Source organism: Aegilops tauschii, chromosome 5 (genome assembly GCF_002575655.3).
Source record: "Aegilops tauschii subsp. strangulata cultivar AL8/78 chromosome 5, Aet v6.0, whole genome shotgun sequence".
Taxonomy (NCBI): domain Eukaryota; kingdom Viridiplantae; phylum Streptophyta; class Magnoliopsida; order Poales; family Poaceae; genus Aegilops; species Aegilops tauschii.
This window is the reverse complement of record NC_053039.3, coordinates 457,751,135-457,777,433: the sequence shown is the minus strand read 5'-3', so window position 1 is coordinate 457,777,433 and position 26,299 is coordinate 457,751,135. Positions and strand designations below refer to the sequence as shown.

Below are 26,299 nucleotides of genomic sequence, written 5' to 3'. Positions count from 1 at the left end.
CATTCACTCATATTATACCCCGCAAGTGCTGCTCCCTTTCATCCAAACATATAGAACCTATTTTGAGGTTGCCTTTTGACCATGGATTAGAGCAATAATACATTATTTATAGGTTACAAAAAGTATGACGCTTAGGAAAGGTGTTTCTAATGATATAATCCTACACCGTAATAGCATGTATTATTAATCATAGCAATGGTCAAATACATTCTAAAAAAACATACTTGTCCATATTTTAACATATATTTTGACACAATGTCCATATTTTAGATGAAGGGAGTACCCTTTTTTTTTTAGGGTTTTTTTTTTGAGACACTTTTTAGGGGTAAATGGAGGGAGTGCCCAACCCTCGAAATCTCAGGGCCGGACCAGCCTGACACCACCATCGGGCCGAGAGAGCAGGCTGGAAACACCAAACCCCCCAGCCCACCAACAAACAGAGCAACGGCACGATACCGACCAGCGGGACCAACGCACGACGGGCCTACTAGGCAACCACCGAACGCCACCGCTCGAGGCACAGCAATGCCGAGCGCGGGGAGGCGGCTGCCGCCGTGGACGTCGCCGAGGGGCGCGGCGGAGAGGTGGAGCCCCGGCACCCCCGCCGGCTTCGCCGGCCCCAGGAGCCACATCACCCCGCCCCTGAGCGCCGGCTGCTGCTCCTACCGCGTCACCCCGCCGGCGAGCGGCGGCGGGTGCTCCCGGCCGCCGAGGGCGCCGCCGGCGCTGGATTCCCCGTACGTGAGGGCGAAGCAGGCGCAGGTAACACGATCGACCACCGCCGCCGCCGTCAGGCGCAATCCCTTCCTGTTCAGGTTCCGAAATCCAGCGCCATGATGCTATCTCGTCGTTCGGGCCATTCTACGTCGGGGTGGGAGGGATTCGGGGTGGCTAATTAGATGCAACTGATAGATATGGTAGATCAACTTGCTGTGCTGCACTTCGCGTTCCTGATTGTTCGTAGAAACTCGTGGGCTACACTTCTTCTCGGGATGATTGTGGAGCTGAAATTTAGGAGATATTCAAGTTTCTGAGGGGAACTTGATTTGCTCCTAACATTGTTCCGTCAGGGTGAAAATCAGTGCTAGCTTCCTTGACTTGCGCAGTTGCAGTAGAGCTCAAATGCCACCAGGCTGCCTCCGTTGTTAAGACTACAACGTTCTCTTGTGAAAATCCATTGGCGTCCATTTTCCCGGGAGCATATCAATGAATAATTAAATGTGCATCGTGGAACTGGTCTCTGTGAGTCGGTGCATTGAATTTTATCTTCAGTGAACATAGCATTGTTCTGTTAGTTGAATTGTAATGGTTTTCTGCAACTTGCTGAATCTCGGAACATGCTTGCTAAATTGGCCTGATCCAAGAGTAGTATTACCGGGACAGTGGATGCAGTTGGCCTTGAAGCTTAGTATCTTTTCCAAAGAAAAATCACTGCATTGGTTGTTTAACAGCATCTTCCATTGTATCAGGATATTTGTTACTCCCCCCGTCCCATAATATAAGAGCATTTTTGACACTACACTAGTTTAAAAAATGTTCTTATATTATGGGACGGAGGGAGTAATAGTTAACTGCACAAGAATAGAGAAGGATGAATGTCACTCACTGGCATAACTAATAATTTTGGTAAAGATGACATTAGCTTAAAGTGACACGGAAGTGGTGCCCTCCTACCTTTTTAAGCCGATTTTAAGTTTTTTTAGCAGATATGAGTAGGTGACTAGGTGTCCTATTACCAGAATTATGTCCTATCAAAAGCTTATATGAAAACAGTTTTGGCAAGATTTGATGCTGTACAGCGTCCGTATGTTTGTCTCATTAGTAGCTGCCACAGACGCTCATTCTCCCTGAAGTTTTGCTTTTCTGAATATGTTATATGCTGACATACCCCCTCGGTTCCCAAATAAGTGTCGTGGTTTTAGTTCAAACTTCTGTAAATTACCAGTGTTTCCACAGTGTTAGTTTTTTTGTAGCACCTGCAGGCTTTTGAATCAAGATGCATTTACAATCTTGATAATAGAAGCTTTCGTAAGATAAGCTTGTGTTTCTTTTTGTTTCCTCACCTTGCTTCTATTATCCATTTATTACAGTTAATTGAAAAAGATCCAAACAAGGCAGTTTCATTGTTCTGGGCAGCTATTAATAGTGGTGAACGAACTGAGAGTGCACTGAAGGATATGGCTACTGTACTGAAACAAGCAAATAGGGCTGAAGAAGCCATTGAAGCGATAAGATCCTTCCGTGACCGTTGTCCCAATGAAGCCCAGGAGTCTCTTGACAATATTCTTCTTGACTTGTACAAGGTACCTCAGTCCTGTAAATTTACGTATGTAAGCTAAAAATTTCTTCCGAAGCCCATTTTTGAGGTTTGATTATACTAGTAAATCCTGAAACGTTTAATACTTCATCCGTCCGGAATTACTTGACGCTCAAACGGATGTATCTAGACGTATTTTAGTGCTAGGTACATCAGTTTGAGCGTCAAGTAATTCTGGACGGAGGGAATATATTGCAAGAAGCCATGCAAAAAAAGTCATCAGATAATAATATACCTACACCGCATTGTAGATAAATATCTAGCCAAGTATTGATACAAATCATTTTTATGTTCAACCAGAAATGCGGTAGGACAAAAGAGCAGATTGAAATGCTGACAGTGAAGCTGAGAATGATTGATGAGGATCTAGCTTCTGGCCGGTGGAAAACTAAGCTTTCTAAAACTCATGGAAGAGTATTCTATCTCTCTCTCAGGGATGAAAAGGCAAGGTATTGAAAATCATTCATACATCTTCATTTGTCCTGCAAACACCATTCTAAGGCTCCGCTTTGTCATGAAGGTTGCTGGGTAACCTCGCCTGGGCCTATATGCAGTCTGAAAACTATGAGGAAGCTGAAATGCTATACAGGTATATCTATGTTGGGATGTACTTATTAAGATGATATGTAATAACCCTATGCATCATTTCCAGTAAAGCTCATTCAACTATATTCAGCTGCTACTGACTTGACATTTTTCACTTGACCCAGGCAAGCTCTTGCTATAGAAACTGATTATAACAAAGAGTGCAATCTAGCCATCTGCATGATGAAGATGGGAAAGGTAGCTGAAGCTAAATACCTTCTCCAAGCTATACCTTACAACTGCAATGATGAAAACCACGTGAGATCTTTTGCCCGGGCTACTGAAGTGCTTAGGGAACTCGAGTCACAGGCACTCCCTTCTCCCATAACTCAGATGAAGTCTAAAGATTCACGGATTTTGCTTGCTACTGATGTGGGGAACCTTGAATATCTACATCCACTAATATTCTCTGCTTCAACTCAATTGAATTATGAAGAACCGCAAGCTTCAGTTTCGGCGGATACAGAGAATCATCAAGATTGCAACTCACACGCGCTTCCATCTCCGATAACTCAGATGAAGCGTAAAGAACCACAGCTTATGGTTGCTACTGATGGAGAGAAGAATGGACAAAGTCTGGAGGAGTACCATGATCTTTCTAGACTGTTCAATGATGCTGCCACACCACAGTCTCTACTTGAGAAACTACGAAAGCGGCTGGTCAAAAAGGACAGACCCAATATCAGCGGGCAGAATCAAGCTCAGACTCCTAGCCCGGCTGAATGCTTGCAAAACTCTGTTGGCGCCATAATAGATGCTAGTGAGAATCCTATGCAAGAGGGGAAGGGCTTGGTTGGTGGTGGTAGAAAAACGTGGGCCGACATGGTGGAGGAGGATGAACAGAAGCAGCTGGCCGATGGCAAGAACACCACCGCCCCGCAAGGTAAAAGCAGCAAGCATGCGAGTGAGCAGAGGGACAAAACACCATCCTCATCATCTCAAGGAAGCAGCAGCCTCAAAACCCCAGCCGCGGGTATTCGGCCACAGAGCTCATCAGTGGGTTCATGGAGACGCAATGACTCGGCCGGAATCTCAACAGACGAGAATGCGAACCGGAGTTTCGTCAGGACAGCTCCAGCATGGAAGCAGCGGAAGGTTCAAGATCGCGGCGACCGAGTCTGCCAAAGGCTTAACACGACCCATCTCAGTGAGAAAGCTCGAGGCGCCGATCAGACACCAAGCTCAGTGAGAAGCAGTGCAGCTCAGCGTTCGCTTTTCCATGGGCAGGTACCATTTGGTGTTGATGGACGCTCTCAGGGTGCCAGTCACAGCCGTTGGCCTGAGAACCCGTCGAGCACAGGACCGTGGAGGCCACCGTACCGCCGGCGGGCCTTCCAGGAAATCACAAACGAGATGAAGCAAAATGTTGCATAGCAGGATCTTTATTCTTCACCCACTGTTGATGGAAGTTGTCACTAGTGATTATTTGGTGTTTCCCATGAGAGATGAGAAGAGGCATTAATTAGCATTGGAGTGTCAACGGCGCTCAAAGAGAATTAACTACAACAGTCAGGCAGAGCCAAGGAACTCGCTGAAAAACTGTCGATGACAGTCCGTCCATATTCCTAGCAAGTCCATGAATCAAACTCTTCTGAGATCCAAGTAGATGTTTTTTTAGCTGTATATTTTTCATTCGGGACCTCACAAGGCACAAGTAACCTGTAAAAGAGGGTTACTGCATGGTTCATTTGCTGCACATGTGGTTTCTTTCTGCTGCATGGCTAGACATTTCCTGCAAGATCTGAGCTGTTTGCAATGGTGGCAAATGCATGCAGTTCACTGACTGAGTTAGAATCGACGTTTGCTGGTACAGCACACGCTGGTATTATTATAAAAAAATATTAGATGCATAGTTGTATGATTTTATATATACATAATCCAATGGACGCATTCACAAGTTTCTAAGGCCGAGGTCAACAGTAACATAGATTGTGGTACTATTATTTTTCCTTCAACTAAAATAGTTTGCATGAATGTTGTAGAACATTGTTGGTTACATACGTACTCATTTCATTATTGTTTATCTTGGGAATCTTTTCATGATTTTAGGGATTTACAACAATTTCTATGTTAGCAGCCCCAGCTTTCCAAACATTGATAGTAAGAAAATTAGCGACGTTTGCCTCTTCCCCGCGTGCTGGTAGTTCGTATTTAGAGTGTTTCAACCTATTAGTGTTTCTTATTTTGTGAGTATGTTAACAAACTTGTTAACTAGAAAAGTTTGTATGCATGTTGAGCGAGCGACCAAATGTCGCGCTGGTTTTCTGCTGGCCAATTCGCCCTGGTTTTTGACGCCCCCCCCCCCCCTCTCAATCCATGGATCACGGGCTATCAAACTAGCCCTTAAGGTGTTGGTTTCTCCTGAATACTTCATACTGCATACCCATACTTCTTTTTTTTTACTAAATACTCATACAGTCATACTTCAATCCAATGCACGAAATGATTTTTCTGTAAGTATTCATAATTCAATGCAGCTTAGGCAATCAGGTATCATTGTTTTCGTCCGCTCCATTACTCAATGGATAGAGATAATATAGACCTAACTTACATACAGAACTAAAATCACCATGTGTATGAAACTGTCCAAACTGATTAAAAGTGAAGAGTTTTGCTATTATATGAACCAAATTGGAAAGTTTTAGGGTATAGAAGAAGCATGCCAATTGACAACATACTTGATATGCCTAAGCAAGTGGGGGGGGGGGGGGGAGGGGGGGCGAAGCATGGGGTTGAAAAGGACATGGATGTCACCGAGGCAAATGCGGCTGGCGGACGCATATTCTGCGAGCCACTCCAGCTAGCCACCACGCGCCTTCGATGATGACAGCCCCGGCCAACCCTAAGCCCTGACCATAAAGGCCCACCTGTAGCCGAATCCACACACCATGCCTGACCCGATCAAAATCGAGGCGAGAGCGAAATTGATCGCGTTGATCGCTTCTGGGCGATTTTGCCCCGGGGAGCTTAGTGATATAGGAGATGTATCCGGTTTTGTAAGTTTAAGATACAAAATCTTAGTTGAGAGAAGAAAAATAGACTTTCCTCCAAGGAAAAAAAGATTAACATTTGGAATATTGGGACGGCCGGGTTAACGAGAATTGTATGATGATCTTTTAACAATTTGAAATGAACTTGTCACCTTTTACATACGTCAAGTAAACTGAGCACCTTTTCAGAGAGACATGGATGTCACCAAGGTAACCGGATTTCATTGCCCCTCTGCTATTATGTTCAATGAAATGCTTGCTAAAACCTTGGTGTGATCCAAATCGGGGCGGGTAAATCTAGCCAAGAATACATGTATGGCCATGCATCCTGAAGTTTCTGCATACTCCCCTTGTTGACGTCCCAAATACCCGTGTCTGTTGGTAATGTTGGCTTGAAGTCAAAACAGTCGTGTGTAAGGTAAGCACAGTTTGGTTTGAACACCGGAAAGTCCTTGGTCGAAAAATACATAGCAGTGTTGTACCCAAGGAATAGCGCGTGGTCTCCAATGTCCCGTAGCTCCACCAGTTTCTGTCTGCCAATGTCCACCTTGAAAATCAGGAGCTTGATTGTTGTGACCTCACTGGTCTTTTGCTCATCATCATCATTTGCATCTGGCTCATTGAGATTGTGGGCGTCCCCATATTCGTTGGCAAAATCTACGGCATCTGCGTCGACCATGAATTTTACTGAAAAATGTGGGTGGCTCCAGATTCTCCATACTTGCTGGAGCTCACCAGATGGCGTGAATGCGAGATACTTGGTAGGGTCGCACCAACCTGACACGCCACGCATGATCATGGTCACCGTCGGCGAAGGCCCGGCGAGATCTATAGTAGAAACAGAACTATCAAGGCCTAGGGCGTAGAACAAGCCGTCCTTGTCATTGTAGAGAACGTCCTGAAACTCTTCTTCACACAAGAATGTCCAGCGCTTGTCACCCGGCCTAGCGAACGAGAGCCTCCACTGGTCTGGCGTGTGCACGATTAAGACGGTGCATGCGGCCACCTCGGCGGCGGCGGAAATGGCGACCCGGTGATACCCCGAGTGCCATGCCCAGCTAACTGTCGGCCGGAAGACTCGGTTCTCCAGTCGAGCTTTCAGAGCGTTCTTGCGGTCGCGATCATAGTGGCTCTCCCCGTGGTAGATCGTCTCGAACGGCGGGAGCGCGGCCCGGGAGCCCGTGGTAGGGTTGACGAGGTACGGGTCACCGGCCTCGTCGGCGGCGAACACCCAACCCTGACAGGAGAAGGCGAATCTCCGGCTCTTGTCTGGGGGCTGTGGGAAGGGGATGCGGAACGTTGCGTTGGTGGAGGGGCAGTACAGGGCGGCGGCGTCGGGCCCGTACTCGTCGCAGGCGTAGAGCAGGCAAGGGGCCTGCTTCGGCGGGAGGCGGTGGAGGCCTCGGAAGGCCTTGTAGGCGGAGTGCCAGGACGTGCACACGGCGCCGGACCGGATGATGCTGGGGACGTCCAGCGCCGCCATGACGGTCAGCAAGAGGTCCTCTGGCAGGCCAGGCCAATCGGCAGCGCCATGGGGAGCAATTGATCTCCGCCGCGCCCGCGCGTAGTTCCAGCTGGTCGTCGCCCTGGTTAGCGCGTCAACGACGGAGATGGACAGGACTGCTCCCATGGAGATGGACAAGACAAGACTGCTCCCAACGACGAAGATGGACAAGACTGCTGCTTTGCGTCTCGCCTCGCGTGGATCGATATCGGTGCTTGTGTACGTGGTACGTAGCTCCATGTGATGTCCTATATATATAAGAACCAGCTGACACCTAGCTAGCTAGTCCGAGTCGGACGCTAGTACCCTGCCGGCGGTATTGCTGTTGAAATTACACACCGTTTGTATCCGATCTAGACTAGTTTCCTTCTTTCGAATTAGCACAAAGTTTATTTTCGTTACGTGCCATTTTTGAAGGAAAAAAAAAACAAGACAACAATATCGCTGCTGCAATCGCTATTGTTGTCCTTTATTCATTTTAAAAATCTTTTTTCTTTTGCGAGAGTCTTAAAGCTCTTCCTATATTGCTACTGTTGTCCTTTATTCAGCTAGTGTTTCATAATAAAAACAACGTACCCTTTTCTCGATAAATGGTGTTTCTTAAACTCAAAATGAAGCATCAAGAGAATACAAATACAATGAACATACACTCGGCCTTTGCGGGACTAGGATGCACACAAAAATTAACGCATACACAAAGAATCACACTGGGAAATAGCAAAGCCTTATAAGATCAAAACTATGCCAAAGCAAATGAAAAAACAAAAGGAACAGGAAAAGGAGTACCATTGATCCTCGCCGAACTGCTACTGACTCAACGAAGATGATGCAAGCGTGCATGATCCGAACATGGCCACACGACTGAAACCGTGCACACACCAGATAAGCAGCCAGTCGCCAAGAGTTGTATGTGGAGCCAAAAACATTCATTGATATATGAGTGGTGCAGATTGTGGAACGAGAGAAGATGGTGCCGCAAAAATCTCACATCGGACACGCTCCATCGCTCCACGGCTTCCGAAACAAGTGTAGGATAGTGGTAAATATGTGCATGGCCAACAGTCGCCAGACAATACATCAACATTGTGCTCAAGACAAAAAGAGTAATGCTACACCTACGAGGTGCTTTCTATAGAGAAAAATTAGGGGATAAGATGTTTTCTCTCTCTCACAATAATTGCAAGTAGGAGCAGCAAGCACATGCGTATTTATATCCATTAAAATCATCATGTGCAATGAATTAGTGCCATTGGTCTTACACTTAAAAGCAAAGAAAGTATAATAAAAATCAAATAATGACAATATTTGCACACAATTTATATAAAACTGCATTCTTATAATATGCAAGAATAAGCATATAATGGTGAATGATTCACAACAATAAAGTTTTCTAAGAAGGAATGATTTAGTGGAATCTGTATTATCATTAAAAACAAATAATATATAAAATTTAAATCAAATATTGCAAAAATTTGCACACAATTTACACAGGAATTGTGCTTTTCTAAATATGCAAAAGAACATATAATAGTGAATCTTCAATAAAAAGAAAATTTCTAAGAAGGAATGAATTTGAGGCATTGGCATTACCCTTAAAACAAAATGAAATAAAAACTAAATCAAAATCAAAGTAATGGAGTTTTATATGGAAGAATAAATTAGTGGCATTGGTATTACCATCAAAGAAGACAAACTGAAATAAAAAATGAAGTTTTATAAAGTTGAATGAATTAATGGCTTTGGTATTACCCTTTAAGAAGAAAGAAATTGAAATAAAAACTAAAACAAAATCAGAGTAAGGAGATTTTCCAAGCAAGAATGAATTGCTGGCACTGGTATTACACTTTAATAAGAAAGGAAAGTTAAAAAAACTCTAAACAAACAATGAATAAATTTTCACAAAAATTGCGCTATTTTATACTTCCTCCTTCCCAAAATATAAGGCACGCTTTGACTTTTCTGGTCTTCATCAGACAACTTTGACTATGATTTTTTACTTATTATATGTGCACCAAATTAGTATAAATATACACGAAATAAAATGTTTTGCAAGACAAATACGTTGTTACCAGTTATAGATATTCAGTCAATGCATTTTATATGTATTAACGGTCAAAGTTGTGCATCAAAGACCGTGCAAAGTCAAGCGCGCCGAGGGAGTAATATGCAAGAATAAGCATACGATAGTGAAATTTCAATAAAGAGAAGTTTCCTAAGAAAGAGTGATTTAGTGGCATAGGTACTACCCTTAAAGCAGAGACAAAATGAAATAAAAAACTAAAATTTAATCAAAATAATAAAGTTTCTAAGAAATAATGCATTAGTAGCATTGGTATTACCCTTTGAGAAGAAAGAAAACGAAAATAATAAAATAAACCATGACAAAATTTGCTCACAATTTTCACAAAAAATATGCTTTTTATTATATGCAAGAATAAGCATATAATAGTGAAATTATCACAAAATAATATTATTTTCGTAAGAAGGAATGAAATAGTGGCATTGGTTTTACCAATAAAGAAGAAATAAAATGAAATAACAACTAAAAACAAAATAATGAAGTATTATAAGAAAGAAAGAATAATTGTTTTGGTATTACCCTTTAAGAAGAAAGAAAATGAAATAAAAACTAAACAAATCAAAATAATGAAATATTATAAGATAAAATGAATTAGTGGCTTTGGTATTACCCTTTCTGAAGAAATAAAATGAAATAAAAACTAAACTAAAATCAAAATAATGAGTATTTCAAAGAAAGAATGAGTTGTTGCCATTAGTATTGGCCTTTTAGAAGAAAGAAAGTAAAAAAATGTAAAACAAACAGTGACAAAATTTGCAGACATTGTGCACAAATTGCGCTTTTTAAAAATATGTAAGAATAAGCATATGATAGTGGAATTTACGCAAAATAAATAATAACTAAATCAAAATCAAAATAATAAAGTGTTATAAGGAACCGATGGATTAGTGTCACTCATATTACTTTTTAAGAAAAAAGATAATGATTTAAAAACACTTGCACACAATTTTGCACTAAAATTTCACTTTTATAGTATGCAAACAACAATTATAAATAGTGTAATTTTCACACACATTACATAGTATTGTGCGTATATATTTACACTCACCCAACATCCCAAATATAGCTAAACATGAAAAATAAAAACCAACTAATAAATAAAAACCAAAACAGAAGGAGAACGTATAAAAACATAAGTAAAAACACAAAGGGAGAGACTGACGCCTGGGCGGCATAGGTAATGGGCTTCAACCCAATAGCAAATTGACTGAGCCAAATATGTGGTTAGTAAAGAAAACAACCCAAAACAACTCATGAAACAGCCCAGGGGAAAATGCGCGAATCTCGCAGCAAAAATCAACGGCTGAAAAACTGACCGACCCAAAATCAATTTTCAAGCGACTTACATATAGCTACAGTGATGTAATTTTGTAAACCAATGCCATACCAATCTTTGATAAGTTTAGGGTTTTGGGAAATTTGTTGGGGAACGCAGTAATTTCAAAAAAAATTCTACGCATACACAAGATCTATCTAGGTGATGCATAGCAACGAGAGGGGAGAGTGTTGTCCACGTACCCTCGTAGACCGTAAGCGGAAGCGTTATGACAACGCGGTTGATGTAGTCGTACGTCTTCATGATCCGACCGATCCTAGCACCGAAGGTACGACACCTCCGCGATCTGCACACGTTTAGCTCGGTGACGTCCCGCGAACTCTAGATCCAGCTGAGGTCGAGGGAGAGTTTCGTCAGCACGACGGCGTGATGACGGTGAGGATGAAGTTACCGGCGCAGGGCTTTGCCTAAGCACTACGACGATATGACCGAGGTGGAATATGGTGGAGGGGGGCACCGCACACGGCTAAACAATCAACTTGTGTCTATGGGGTGCCCCCTCCCCCGTATATAAACGAGTGGAGGAGGGGGAGGGCCGGCCCTCTCATGGCACGCCCCAAGGGGAGTCCTACTCCCACTGGGAGTAGGATTCCCCCCTTCCCTAGTTGCAGTAGGAGAGGAAGGAAGGAGGAGAGAGGGAGAAGGAAAGGGGGGCCTCCCCCCCACCCAATTCGTATTGGGCTTGGGGGGCGCGCCCTCCACCTGGTCGCCTCCTCCTCTCTCCCACTAAGGCCCAATAAGGACCATACACTCCCCGGGGGGTTCCTGGTAACCCCCCGGTACTCCGGTAAATGCCCGAACTCACCCGAAACCATTCCGATGTCCAAACATAGTCATCCAATATATCGATCTTTATGTCTCGACCATTTCGAGACTCCTCTTTATGTCCGTGATCATATCCAGGACTCTGAACTATCTTCGGTACATCAAAACACATAAACTCATAATACCGATCATCACCGAACGTTAAGCGTGCGGACCCTACAGGTTCAAGAACTATGTAGACATGACCGAGACATATCTCCGGTCAATAACGAATAGCGGAACATGGATGCTCATATTGGTTCCTACATATTCTACGAAGATCTTTATCGGTCAAACCGCATAACAACATACGTTGTTCCCTTTGTCATCGGTATGTTACTTGCCCGATACTCGATCGTCGGTATCTCAATACCTAGTTCAATCTCGTTACCGGCAAGTCTCTTTACTCGTTCCATAATGCATCATCCCGTAACTAACTCATTAGTCACATTGCTTGCAAGGCTTATAGTGATGTGCATTACCGAGATGGCCCAGAGATACCTCTCCGACAATCGGAGTGACAAATCCTAATCTCGATCTATGCCAACTCAACAAACACCATCGAAGATACCTGTAGAGCATCTTTATAGTCACCCAGTTACGTTGTGACGTTTGATAGCACACTAAGTGTTCCTCCAGTATTCGGGAGTTGCATAATCTCATAGTCATAGGAACATGTATAAGTTATGGAGAAAGCAATAGGAATAAACTAAACGATCAAAGTGCTAAGCTAACGGATGGGTCAAGTCAATCACATCATTCTCTAATGATGTGATCCCGTCCATCAAATGACAACTCATGTCTATGGCTAGGAAACTTAACCATCTTTGATTAACGAGCTAGTCAAGTAAAGGCATACTAGTGACACTCTGTTTGTCTATGTATTCACACATGTACTAAGTTTCCGGTTAATACAATTCTAGCATGAATAATAAACATTTATCATGATATAAGGAAATATAAATAACAACTTTATTATTGCCTCTAGGGCATATTTCCTTCAGTCTCCCACTTGCACTAGAGTCAATAATCTAGATTACATTGTAATGATTCTAACACCCATGGAGTCTTGGTGATGATCATGTTTTGCTTGTGAGAGACATTCAGATCAGTATGTATCTTGCAAATCTCTATGTCTCCCTCCTTGACTTGGTCGCGGATGGAATTGAAGCGTCTCTTGATGTGCTTGGTTCTCTTGTGAAATCTGGATTCCTTTGCTAAGGCAATTGCACCAGTATTGTCACAAAAGATTTTCATTGGACCCGATGCACTAGGTATGACACCTAGATCGGATATGAAATCCTTCATCCAGACTCCTTCATTTGCTGCCCCCGAAGCAGCTATGTACTCCGCTTCACATGTAGATTCCGCCACGACGCTCTGCTTGGAACTGCACCAACTGACAGCTCCACCATTTAATAAAAATACGTATCCGGTTTGTGACTTAGAGTCATCCGGATCAGTGTCAAAGCTTGCATCAACGTAACCGTTTACGACGAGCTCTTTGTCACCTCCATAAACGAGAAACATATCCTTTTCAGGTATTTCAGGATGTTCTTGACCGATGTCCAGTGATCCACTCCTGGATTACTTTGGTACCTGTTGGTGTCAAAACCGGCGGATCTCGGGTAGGGGGTCCCGGACTATGCGTCTGAGGATCGATGCTAACAGGAGACTGGGGACACGATGTTTACCCAGGTTCGGGCCCTCTCGATGGAGGTAATACCCTACTTCCTGCTTGATTGATCTTCATGAATATGAATATTGCAAGGGTTGATCTACCACGAGATCGTAATGGCTAAACCCTAGAAGTCTAGCCTGTATGATTATGATTGACTCTACGGACTAAACCCTCCGGTTTATATAGACACCGGAGGGGCCTAGGGTTGTACAGAGTCGGTTTGCAGAGGAAGGAATCTTCATATCCGAACGTCAAGCTTGCCATCCAGGCAAAGGAGAGTCCCATCTGGACACGGGAGGAAGTCTTCTTATCTTGTATCTTCATGGCCCATCAGTCCGGCCCACGTCACATAGGCCGGACGCCCGAGGACCCCTTAATCCAGGACTCCCTCAGTAGCCCCTGAACCAGGCTTCAATGACGATGTGTCCGGCGCGTTGATTGTCTTCGGCATTTCAAGGCGGGTTCCTCCTCTGAATATTTCAAAGTAGTCCTCGAACACAGAAAACGTGTCCGGCTCTGCAAAACAAGCTCCATATATAGCCGCAAAGAGTATAATATTAACAAGTCCCATCTACTGACATCTTTTGTAGTGAGACGCCGCGTCTCTGCACGGTCATTATTTCGAACCGTTTTTTAGCCTCTCGGCCCACGTTTCGAGACGCGGTTTCTATTGGTACGTCTTGTCAAGGCAGAGATCGTGCCCCCTCATTGCGGGATTCTCATCAATATGGGCGCGGGTAACCCAACCGTGTTGCTGGCGATCCCTTGGGAATAGGCGAGCTTTAAGGCTCATGAAGAGGCCTTCGATATTCATCGCCTTTATAAAGGGGTACATACCCGTCTTCCTCCCCCACGCTTTCCTCTTCCTCAAGCCCCAGCGCCCAGGACTCGATTTCTCTCATTGCCACCAGGCCTCCAAGCCATGTCCGGATCCAGCTCCCAAGGCAGGTGGGTGGCTTCCTCAGTTACCGAGGAGGATATCGTGAAGCTTCGGGAGGCGAGGTACCTGACTACGGAGATCCCCCACCGGCTCCCTGCTAAGGGGCAGGTTATCCCTACACCAAAATCCGGCGAGAGGGTTGTGTTCATCCCTCACTTCCTCCGCGGGCTATGGTTCGCTCTCCATCCCTTCGTTCGCGGCCTTATGTTCTATTACGGGCTAGATTTTCACGATCTAGCTCCGGACTCCTTTCTTCACATCTCAGCGTTCATCATCGTGTGTGAAGCCTTTCTCCGAATCCCCCCCACACTTCGGCCTATGGCTCAAGACTTTCAATGTGACGCCGAAGATAATCAACGGGGAGCAGGCGGAGTGTGGTGGCGCCAGGGTGAGCAAACTTGCCAATACTATCTGGCCAAAAGGCACCTTCACGGAAACCTCCAACTTATGGCAACAGGAGTGGTTCTATGTTACCGAACCCCGCGGTACCAAATGGGTAGCCGCGCCAGCGTTCCGATCTGGCCCTCCACTGCGGCTCGCATCGTGGATCAATAAGTGGCTAGAATGGGGATCAACAGACGAAGTGCAGACACTGCAAAGCCGTATCCCGAGCATCCTTGAAAAGGACTGAGGGAGTCCTGGACTAAGGGGTCCTCGGGCGTCCGGCCTGTTATCCATGGGCCAGACTGATGGGCTGTGAAGACATGAAGGCCGAAGACTGTACCCGTGTCCGGATTGGACTCTCCTTGGCGTGGAAGGCAAGCTTGGCGACCGATTATGAAGATTCCTTCTTATGTAACCGACCCTATGTAAACCCTAGATCCCCCCGGTGCCTATATAAACCGGAGGGGGTAGTTCGGAAAGGATATATTCATTACCATAGTCATATAGGCTAGACTTTTAGGGTTTAGCCATTACGATCTCGTGGTAGATCAACTCTTGTAATACTCATATTCATCAAGCAATCAAGCAGGAAGTAGGGTATTTCCTCCATAGAGAGGGCCCGAACCTGGGTAAACATCGTGTCCCCCGTCTCCTCTTACCATCGATCCTAGACGCACAGTTCGGGACCCCCTACCCGAGATCCACCGGTTTTGACACCGACATTGGTGCTTTCATTGAGAGTTCCACTGTGCCGTCGACAAAAGGTTCGATGGCCCCTTCAATCGTCCATAGTGGCGCTGTCCAAGGAGAAACCTTCCTCCCGGGACAGATTTTCATATTCGGCGGCTTTGTACTGCGGGCCAACTCGCTTGGCCATCTGGAGCAGATCGTTAGCTACGCCCCTGGCCATCAGGTCAGATTTGGAAGCTTGAACTATGTCGCGGACATCCGTGGAGACTTGGTCTTCAACGGATTTGAGACCGCGGCGATCGCTCCCCTTTGCCCCGATGAATATGAGTTAAATCTGTCATCGGATCACGTCCAGGAGATGGTTCCTATTGCTGCAATGGCCTTAGAATAGAAGCAGATTATGCCATCCGAGGCCACAGAGTCCGTGGCATTGGAGCCGCACACGGACTCGATACCCCGCAATACTTGCGTCCATGGAACTCCGGACTCGTCTCCAGCTATAAGTTCCGGACCCGGTACGCCTGCGGACACCGAGCTGGATCGGTTATCGATTTCCGAATTTAGCGCCGCAGACATCTTCCAGCACTCACCTTTGGGCGATGTGCTGAACTCTTTAAAGAATTTGTCCTTGGAGAAGGACTCACAGCCGAACTATTTCCGGTTCGATCTAGGGGCTGATGACGGAGAATTTTGCTTCCCACCCACCACCCACTTCATAGCTACCGTCGAGGACTTAACCGACGAGCTCGATTATGGCTCCGAAGACATCGACGGTATGGACGACGATGCCGACAAGGAGCAAGGCCAAGACTCGCCATTCACTGGGCGTTGGACGGCCACCTCTTCGTACGACGTGTACATGGTTGACACACCTAAAGGATCTAACGGCGATGACAAAGAAGAGCCAGATGCGAATAAACCCTCTGAGACGCAGTCCAGGCGCCGGCACCCTAAACACCGCTCTAAGTCACGTCGCTCAAAAGACAGCAACACTGGCGCCGGAGAAAATAGTACTCCTGACGACGCCAAAACAATGAAGACCCTGTTGGAGCAACATCCGAACAAGAGGAACAAGACAACGAGCAAGTTAACCCTGATAAACAAGCCAGGCCAAGTGACCTGGAGGACGATAGTTACCGTCCACCCTCCGAGGATGATGAGAGCCTCAGCAATGAGGACTTCATCGTGCCTGAGGCACCCCTCGAGCAGGAGCGCTTTAAGCACCAGCTCATAGCTACTGCAAGGAGCCTAAAGAAAAAGCAGCAGCAGCTCCAAGCCGATCAAGACCTACTCATCGATAGATGGACCGATGTCCTGGCAGCCGAAGAATACGGCCTCAAGCGCCCAACGAAGAGTTACCCAAAGCGTAGATTGCTACCTCAGTTCGACGAGGAGGCACCAGATCCCTCGCGTAATGCGGAACGACCACCACGAGGTCGGGACAGTGCGGCGGACCGACCACCCCGCGGTCGGGATAAAGCGACAACTCAGGCCGAACAACAGCCCGCCCCACCACCTCGTAAACACAGGGACAGACCAGCTCAGGACCATACATACGACCTCCGGCAGGACCTGGACAGCAGAGCAGAACACACCGGATCAATTTACAGATCGCGAGGACGCTTCCCTACTCGGGATGACAGCTACCTAATCGGACGCGACAAACTTAATCATACCCGGGCCGATAACCGCAGACGGACTTCATCGGAGGTGCGCTGTGACGCGACCCACTATAGAGGCGCCGCACACCCTCTCTGCTTCACAGATGAGGTGCTGGATCACGAATTCCCCGAGGGGTTCAAGCCCGTCAATCTGGAATCATACGACGGAACAACCGATCCCGCAGTACGGATCGAAAATTTTATTCTCCACATCCACATGGCCCGAGGGGATGACCTCCACGCTATCAAGTACCTCCCATTAAAGCTCAAAGGACCAGCTCGACACTGGCTAAATAGCCTGCCTGAAAATTCCATCGGCAGTTGGGAGGACTTGGAAGAAGCTTTTCTTGACAACTTCCAAGGTACTTATGTCCGGCCACCTGACGCTGACGACTTAAGTCACATAGTCCAACAACCTGGAGAGTCCGCCAGAAAATTCTGGACTAGGTTCCTAACCAAAAAGAACCAGATCGTTGACTGTCCGGATGCCGAAGCCCTAGCGGCCTTCAAACATAGCATCCGTGACGAATGGCTAGCGCGCCACCTCGGCCAAGAAAAGCCGAAGTCTATGGCAGCCCTTACGGCACTCATGACCCATTTTTGCGCGGGTGAGGACAGCTGGCTGGCTCGAAGCAAAAATACAGCCAGCGAGGTAGGCCCCATCGAGGCCAAGAACAGCACCGGCAAGCTCCGGCGCAATAGACACAAACACCGAAGCAATGGCGAAAACACCGATGACACCACAGTTAACGCCGGATTCAGTGGCTCCAAGTCCGGCCAACGGAAGAAGCCCTACAAAAGAAACAATGAAGGACCTTCCAGCCTGGACTGCATACTCAACCGTCTGTGCCAGATACACGGTATCCCAGACAAACAAGCCAATCACACCAACAGAGACTGTTGGGTTTTCAAACAGGCTGGCAAGTTAAATGCCGAAAACAAAGAAAAGGGATCACAAAGTGAGGACGAGGACGAAGAGCCACGGCAACCGAACACTGGGGAGCAGAAGAAATTCCCCCCTCAAGTCAAAACGGTGAACATGATATACACTACACACATCCCCAAAAGGGAGCGCAAGCGAGCACTTAGGGACGTCTACATGGTAGAGCCAGTCGCCCCAAAATTCAATCCATGGTCGTCATTCCCGATCACCTTCGATCATTGAGATCACCCAACTAGTATCAGCCGCACTAGTCCTCGACCCAATTATCGATGGGTTTCACCTAACACGAGTCCTGATGGATGGTGGTAGCAGCCTCAACCTGCTTTGTCAGGACATAGTGCGGAAGATGGGCATTAACCCCTCACGAATCAAACCAACAAAGACTACCTTTAAAGGGGTCATACCAGGCGTAGAGGCCCGCTGTACGGGCTCAATCACGCTGGAGGTGGTCTTCGGTTCTCCAGACAACTTCCGAAGCGAAGAGTTAATCTTCGATATCATCCCCTTCCGCAGCGGCTACCACGCACTGCTCGGACGAACCGCGTTTGCTAGATTCAACGCAGTGCCACACTATGCTTATCTCAAGCTCAAGATGCCCGGTCCACGCGGCGTCATAACAGTCAATGCCAATACTGAACGCTCCCTCCGAATAGAGGAGCACACCGCCGCCCTAGCAGCAGAGGTACAAAGCGGCCTTCTCGAGCAGCACCATAGTACGGATGCTGAGCCCCTGGACATCATTAAGAGGTTCCGGACTACACTGCAACAGGACAGCGCGGCTCGTCAAGAGCTCGATTAGCAATTCGGCCTCCGTCCCAGTCCCGATGAAGTAGTGGCATTCGTACCACCTGTACATAATTACGCACTCAAAATTCCATGGACATCGACGGAGGCACAAGCCAACCCGGGATTTACAGTTCGGCTCGACTGATCCCGGACACACATATAACTTTACTATTTCCATTTTTCGCAGGTTTCTCTTATGCGGGCCTCTTTTGACGGCACGATTTATGGTCCTGTCAAAGGAAAAATACACCGGATCGAAATGGAGCACATGCGTACAGGGGCAGCCCTAGAGGCCAATCCAACGATTACTCTATCTGTTTTCAGGACCCTCACGCAGCTCGCCTTTAGTTGTGGCATGTCAAATAGCCGGTTGCTTATGGCATTACATTGTACCGATGCACTTTGACGCATTATTCCAACTATAATGGAAACAGTTCATGGTCCAAGTTCAAGGGCCCTAGATACCATCTCTGTTCTCCTTCTGTTTTCCTTTCAATTACTTATTTCCTAGCAACCGTACACTCTGGTACGCTTCATATTTGCCAGGGGCTCCTCATCGCCCCATAACATGGCAACAAAGTCCGAACACTTCTTATAGAGAAGTTCGGCACCCCGAATTTAGCATTATATGCATTGGCTCCGAATCATGTCTTTGGTCAATAGTTGGGTTGCCCGGCTCCTGTGCTTGCTACCCTACGTTCCGCTAAATCGGCTAGGGTAGTAAAGGGAGAACTACTGCGATTGCGCCCTGGCCTTGACCAGATGAGCGCCTCAGTAGAGAAAGCCAAAAACTGACTGTCATGATACGGCGAGAGCCGGTCAGCTGTTCGAGGGTTACAAATCGTTGGAGATTTTTCCCGCATTATGCGAAAGATCGGCACTTCCCGATCAAATGCTGACAGCACTCTAGTTTGAACCAAGGGCTGCGCCCATGCTTTATTATAAAACTCCTATGGCTAAGTGAGGGCGTTTAAGCCGCATAGTCTTATTGCCTTGTTCGTTGCGCTAAACAACTCCTTCAAAGACCATATAATTGGATCAAGATGGTTTAGATTCCATCCTGAACACCTCCATACTACCTACGTGAGGGCAGAAGCCGACGACTGGCCAACCCTCAGATTACATACAACACGGCCGTACAGGAGGAAACAATTAAAAGCATAACAAAATTACATTACAAAACAGGCTTTGTTTGCATAATACAAGGCAAAGGCAACATGAATACATTTATTCAAATACAATGTCCTGCGAACATTGTGCTGCCGCAAGGCGAGAACCCTCCAGGACATCCGCAAAATACCTCGATGGCGTCCATCTTCGTCCACCGCATCTTGCAACGGGCGAAGGCCATGCGCGCACCTTCAATGCAGGCCGAGCGCTTGACGACGTCCAGCCGAGGACAGGCGTTCACCATCCGCCTCACGAGTCCGAAGTAGCTGCCTGGCATAGCTTCGGCTGGCCATAGCCGGATTATCAAATCCTTAATGGCTAGTTCAGCCACCATATGCAGCTCCACCAGCTGTTTCAGCTGATCGGTGAAGGACACGGGATGCTCTGGCGCCGCATACTGCGACCAGAATAGCTTCTCCGTAGAACCCCCTCCTTCGGCTCGATAGAACTCCGCGGCATTTGATACACTGCATGGCAAATCCGCAAAAGCCCCTGGGGAACTCTGAACCCGGGTTAGTAAAAGGTACTGCTTCTCCGCATACTTGCTTTGCATCTTAAATGCCTTACCCGCCGTGACCTTCTTGGCCTCCTGGATCTCCTGGAGGGCGGCTTGAGCCTCATTCCGTGCGGTCTCCGCGCTTTGACGAGCCTTGGCGAGTTCGGCCCCTTGAGCCGACGCATCATGCTCTAAGGCCTCGCATTTTTTCACCGCATCCTGGAGCTCCTGCTGGACTTCTTTGACCCGGGCCTTGAGCTTCTTACGGGCGGCTTGCTGCTGGACAACTTTCTCCTCGGCCTCGCCCAGGGCCTTCCTCAAGGCCTCGACCTCGGTCGTGGCTCCTGCACATATTACGACACCGCGGTCAATATACAGCGCTTATTCTTTCCGAACACATAGCAAGTCGTCATTCACCTTGCTTCTCCTAGAGCCGAATTTTAACCTCGCCGAGCTCGTTCTCGGTCCGCTGCAGCCTCTGCTTCAGTTCAGAGACTTCGGCAGCATGCGAGGTTGCGGCCAACAGTGACGCCTGCTCATTGATACATATTAAGTTAGTCTCCTATAACAAAGGATTGATCCTCTGTCTGGTTCTTCTCACCGAACACCGGACAGTGTCTCAGGGGCTACTGTCTACACAGGCTTTTCTCTTTCTTACCTCGAAACCTGTCAACAGGTTGCTGCAGGCTTCATCCAGTCCACTCTTGGCGGACTGAACCTTCTCGATCACCGCACCCATAAGGACACGGTGCTCGTCCATAATGGAGGCGCCTCGTAGCGCCTCCATCAGGTTATCCGGCGCCCCTGGATGGACAGGGGCCACTGGTGGAAGCGGTGCACCCCCCTCCTTCAAAGGGGGCTGCTCGCCTGACTCCGGAGCCGTATGAGTCTCCGGAATCGTATTCGGCTGAGGGCCGAACTGGATGCGGCCCTCTTCGCCAGTCTCCATGGGGATCGGCTCCCACATGTGTCCAACAGCGGAGGTCTCGCCTTGTGGCGCCTCCAGGACAGCGTCCTGGGCTCCTCCCCGGTTCGGAGCGGTCCTCCGGGACAACACTTTGGTGTCGTCCCTGGCCCCGGGGGAATAAGCAGGCGGTGGCGACATGCTCGCCATCTCCGACGGAGCCAACGAACCTCTAGATGAGGATCGCTGGATCAGGTCGCGGGCCGGACTGCAATAGTACAGTTACTATGTCAAGATAATGAAGAGAAAGGGCCGGATGTGCGCATGAGCGAGCCATGTCACTTACGATGCGGCCTGGGGCTTAGTGCGGGGGCGTCATTCCGGATTGCTGTCAACGTCCCACGCGGTGTTGACCACTGGGACGCCTTTCCCCTTCTTGGGCGTTTCCGCCTCCAGATGCGCCGAGGCCGCCCTCTTCTTCTTCCTCTCCTCAGGGGGAGGGTTGTTTTCCTCCTCCTCCTCCTCTTCCTCGTCATTGTCCTCAGGAACAGAGGAATGAGCTTCGTCGTCTTCGGACGTAACGTCCGAAGTGCCCTTGCGACGGGGGCCACTCTTGGCCCCCTTGGCCTTCTTTTCCGGCGCCTTATAGGGCGCTGGCACCAGCATCTTCGCCAGACACATGATGACCGGTTCTTCGGGCAGCGGAGCCGGACACTGGATCCGCTTCGCCCTCTCCATCCAGTCCTGAAAAAGCAACAATAAAAGCTCAGGCGTCATCCTTGAAACAAACAAGTGGAGAATGCATTAAAAATGACATGCCTCGCTAGCGAGGTGTTTAGCGCCGTGCCCGCGTTCTGAATCTGCGGCCGGCGGTTTCTCATTGCCCTTAAAGATCAACCTCCATGCGCCTTCGTGTGTAGTCTCGAAGAGCCTCACCAGGGTCTGGTGCTTCTTCGGATTGAACTCCCACAGAGGGCGGCTTCGGCGCTGGCACGGAAGGATCCGGCGAACTAGCATCACCTGGATCACATCAACGAGCTTGACGTTCTTGGTTACCATGCTTTGAACGCGCGTCTGCAGCGCTATCAGCTCGTCAGGTGAACACCAGTCCGGACTCTTCTCGACCCAGGAGGTGAGTCGCATAGGAGCGCCGGAGCGGAATTCGGCAGCTGCGGCCCAGGTGGTGCCGCGAGGTTCCGTGATGTAGAACCACTGCTTCTGCCACTCCTTTACCGTGTCCACAAAAGTACCTTTGGGACAGGAGACGTTGGACAGCTTGCTCACCATGGCTCCTCCGCACTCCGCGTGCTGGCCATCCACCACCTTCGGCTTCACGTTGAAGACTTTAAGCCACAGCCCGAAGTGGTGGATTCGGAGGAAGGCCTCACACACGACGATAAATGCCGAGACGTTGAGGAAGGAATTCGGGGACAGATCATGGAAATCTATCCCGTAATAATACATCAGCCCGTGGACGAAAGGGTGGAGTGGAAACCCTAGCCCGCGGAAGAAATGGGGGATGAACACTACCCTCTCGGTTGGCTTCGGCGTGGGGACGACTTGTCCCTCGGTCGGCAGGCGGTGAGTGATCTCCGTCGCCAAATAGCCGGCCGCCCAAAGCTCAGTAATGTCCTCCTCCTTGACGGAGGAGACCATCCACTTGCCCTGACCTCCGGATCCGGACATGGTCACTTGAGTGGAAAGGAGATGAGAACTTGGGCGCTGGAGCTCGAGATTGGAAAGGCGGAGACAGAGAGAGGGCGTGAGAGAGGAAGAGGGAATCCTTATCCCCTTATAAAGGCAGCGAATATTAAATGCCTCCTCGCTCGCCTTAAGATTCGCCTATTCCCAAGGGCTGTATAAACGGCACGGTTGGGTCACCCATGCCCGCATTGATGAGAATCCCGCGATAAGGGGACACGATCTCTGCTTTGACAAGACGTGCCAATGGCAACCGCGTCTCGGGACGTGGGGTGTCGAACATGAAAGCGGTTTGGAATTGTGGCCAGTTAGATGTAATGTCGTGCTACAAAAGTTGTCAGTGGATAGAACTTGTGTAAAAATATATTCTCTCTGCGGTTGTATATGGTGTGTGTGACAGGTCTGGATTCTATCATCGCATCTGAAGACCATCTTGGAGTTCAGAAGGGGGAACCCGCCTTGCAATGCCGAAGACAATCTGCACGCCGGACTCCTCGTCATTGAAGCCAGGTTCAGGGGCTACTGAGGGAGTCCTGGACTAAGGGGTCCTCGGGCGTCCGGCCTGTTATCCATGGGCCGGACTGATGGGCTGTGAAGACATGAAGGCCGAAGACTGTACCCGTGTCCAGATTGGACTCTCCTTGGCGTGGAAGGCAAGCTTGGCGACAGATTATGAAGATTCCTTCTTATGTAACCGACCCTATGTAAACCCTAGACCCCCCCGGTGCCTATATAAACCGGAGGGGGTAGTCCAGAAAGGATATATTCATTACCATAGTCATATAGGCTAGACTTTTAGGGTTTAGTCATTACGATCTCGTGGTAGATCAACTCTTGTAATACTCATATTCATCAAGATAAATCAAGCAGGAAGTAGGGTATTACCTCCATAGAGAGGGCCCGAACCTGGGTAAACATCATGTCCCCCGTCTCCTGTTACCATCGATCCTAGACGCACAGTTCGGGACCCCCTACCCGAGATCCGCCGGTTTTGACACCGACAAGGACACCGGCCTCATCAACGTGATTCAGGTGATGCTAGTCTGCCGGATCCTCCCGTGCCAGCGACGGCCTCTCCGTATGTGGGAGTTCAATCCGGAAGGACCGCGGACTCTTCAGCAATTTTTCGGCACAACGCATGAAGGGATGTGGAAACTATTCTTCAAGTCGCAAAAGCAGTGGCCGGACACATCCGAAGATGTCGGTCTCGACTGCAACCATCCAGATACCTCGGTAAGCACCCAACTTCCGAACGCAACTCGGCAGATTCCCCCATAGTTATGTACTGAGGGTTTTATCTTTGACCAGGGCTGGATAAAGAAGACGGAGCGAATTAGGTGTTCGGCTCCCCTTCCTGAAAAGTCAGCTGATCTTGTGTTGATGAGGATGCTAGCCCCGGCGCCGTATCAAGTGCTGGCACAGGAGGACAAGAAGAAGAGCAAAGAGGCCGGAGGTGACCTCCACCCCAAAGGCATACTGGACGCCATGTCCGGGGAGACTGAAGCTCCCTCCTCTGAAGATGAAGACGAAGGGGAAGAAGAAGGTGATAACCCTTCTCCCCACGGGAAGAAAAGGACTGCCTCCGAAGACTTGGAGGTGGAGGCACCCAAGAGAGGGAAAATATCCCTGTCAGATGGTTCGGGTTCGGAAGCCGATGTCGCCGCAAAGCGCCTTCACAAGCCCCTTGAGGGACCGTAAGTGAACAAGGATGTTCTAGACATATTCCGTTCTTTCGAGTTGCAAGGGTAACATTTAAACTATATGTTTGCAGTCCGGCCCGCTGCCTTCCTCCACAATCCTCCTCATCGGGGGACTTGTCTCCGGGGATGATGGAAAGCGAGACGCCTCCACCAGCTTCCTCGCCCCTTAGGGTGGACGACTTCGAGGTGTCGTCCCGGAGAGTCTCCCCTAACCATCAAACGGTGCGGGGGACAATGAAGACAGTATCCGACGATAATACTTTGACCATCAAGGGCCCAGGGGGCACAGCCCCCGAGGGGACTGAAAATAAGGGTCCTGAACAATCCAGCGTACAGCCGAAGACGACTCTAGGGTCGAGTAGGTGTATCCCTTTGAAGGGGGTTCGTACTCCCGCAGCAGCCTCCAGGAATCCGGAGGTGCCGGACACTCTGATGGACACATTACAAAGTGCGTCTATCTCAGAGGAACATCATACCTTAATGGGTACGGTAATTGAGAGGATTCTGTCCGCGAGAAGCGGATTGAATGAAGCCTTCATGAGTCTGCTGAGAGGTTTTGAGGTATGTAATACCTGCACCATTCTTTGAATGCAAAATGCGCATGTGTATAGATAGTAGCCCCTGAGACTCTGGTCGGCTTCCATAGGGAGGCGATCAGAGGATCAAAAGATATGCTCAGGTAGTAACATAGTTATCTTGAAAACAGACTGTTATGCCAATATCGACCGCCCAAGATGCATAAGTTGCAAATCCGAAGCATAAACTTGAGTCAGCTAATGAGGATATTACTCTTATTAACCGGCGGCTTGACGAGGCGCAAGGTATGTGTTGGGATAGCCCGCTTATGCATGTATAATAATATGAGAGCGAAGCTGAGATTTATACACCGTGACATGCATAACTGCAGATGGTGCTGCCGCGGTTGAGACCCTTCGGGCTGAGCATGTCCGGTCCAAGGAGCAGGCCAGAGTGAGCAATGCGGCTGCTAAGAAAGCAGCTGCTGATTTAAAGGCCGAACAGGCCACTCGGCGCCAGTGTGAGTAGAGAATGTCTGCCATAGAGCAAGAGCTAAAGGATGTCACTGGCAAGTGCAAATTACTCGAGGAGGACAACAAAGTCAAGGTAGCCGAACTCGACAAAGGCCTTACAAGAGGCGAGGGAAGCACGGTCAAAGTCTAGAGCGGCTCGAGAGGAGATCCGTCAAGCTGGAGAGATAGCGGCTGGTAAGCGATTTCTTTTACAGATGAAGTTTGGCGACCCGAAGTATGCTCAGCTTAATCAAATGTGGAGTTCTCCAGATGCGTTCTTGGATCTGCCGAAGAGTGTCAACGACGCGGCGCAATTCTTCCAAGCACAGGAAGGACGCACCACAGAGAGGCTTTTCTGGTCGCAATTCAAAGTGTCACGGCGTCCGGCGTTGCTGAACGAACATATGGACCAGTGGGCCGACCTCCACAAGATGTCCGGAACTGCCATGAAGGACGTCGTGGTCCGGCTATGGCCATCCGAACCCGTTTCGAACAGTTATTTCGGTTTGGTGTAGCGGCTTGTCGATGCAGAGCCGCATATGACGCCGTCAAGCGGTCGGTGTGCATAGAAGGTGCCCGGATGGCCTTCGCCCGCGGCA

At 48.3% G+C, this 26,299-nt stretch overlaps 2 protein-coding genes across 2 annotated transcripts; one reads left to right on the top strand and one right to left on the bottom strand.

Moving 5' to 3' along the window:
* Nucleotides 1–485: 485 nt before the first annotated feature.
* Nucleotides 486–4,807, top strand: LOC109736054 (uncharacterized). The gene is made up of 5 exons (XM_020295276.4): nt 486–762; nt 2,091–2,303; nt 2,618–2,766; nt 2,838–2,906; nt 3,028–4,807. The coding sequence occupies exons 1-5, from the start codon at nt 526–528 to the stop codon at nt 4,274–4,276; spliced, it is 1,917 nt and encodes a 638-aa protein (XP_020150865.1). The 5' UTR covers nt 486–525; the 3' UTR covers nt 4,277–4,807.
* Nucleotides 4,808–6,151: 1,344 nt separating this feature from the next.
* LOC109736080 (putative F-box protein At4g22660) lies at nt 6,152–7,522 on the bottom strand. Its single transcript, XM_020295303.1, has one exon. The coding sequence runs from the start codon at nt 7,520–7,522 to the stop codon at nt 6,152–6,154; it is 1,371 nt and encodes a 456-aa protein (XP_020150892.1).
* Nucleotides 7,523–26,299: the final 18,777 nt, after the last annotated feature.

Coding starts and splice junctions, on each gene's coding strand:
- LOC109736054 (XM_020295276.4), top strand. CDS start 526: ATGCCGAGCGCGGGGAGGCGGCTGCCGCCGTGGACGTCGCCGAGGGGC. Junction 763..2,090: donor TGAGGGCGAAGCAGGCGCAG/GTAACACGATCG, acceptor CATTTATTACAG/TTAATTGAAAAAGATCCAAA. Junction 2,304..2,617: donor TTCTTCTTGACTTGTACAAG/GTACCTCAGTCC, acceptor ATGTTCAACCAG/AAATGCGGTAGGACAAAAGA.
- LOC109736080 (XM_020295303.1), bottom strand. CDS start 7,522: ATGGGAGCAGTCCTGTCCATCTCCGTCGTTGACGCGCTAACCAGGGCG.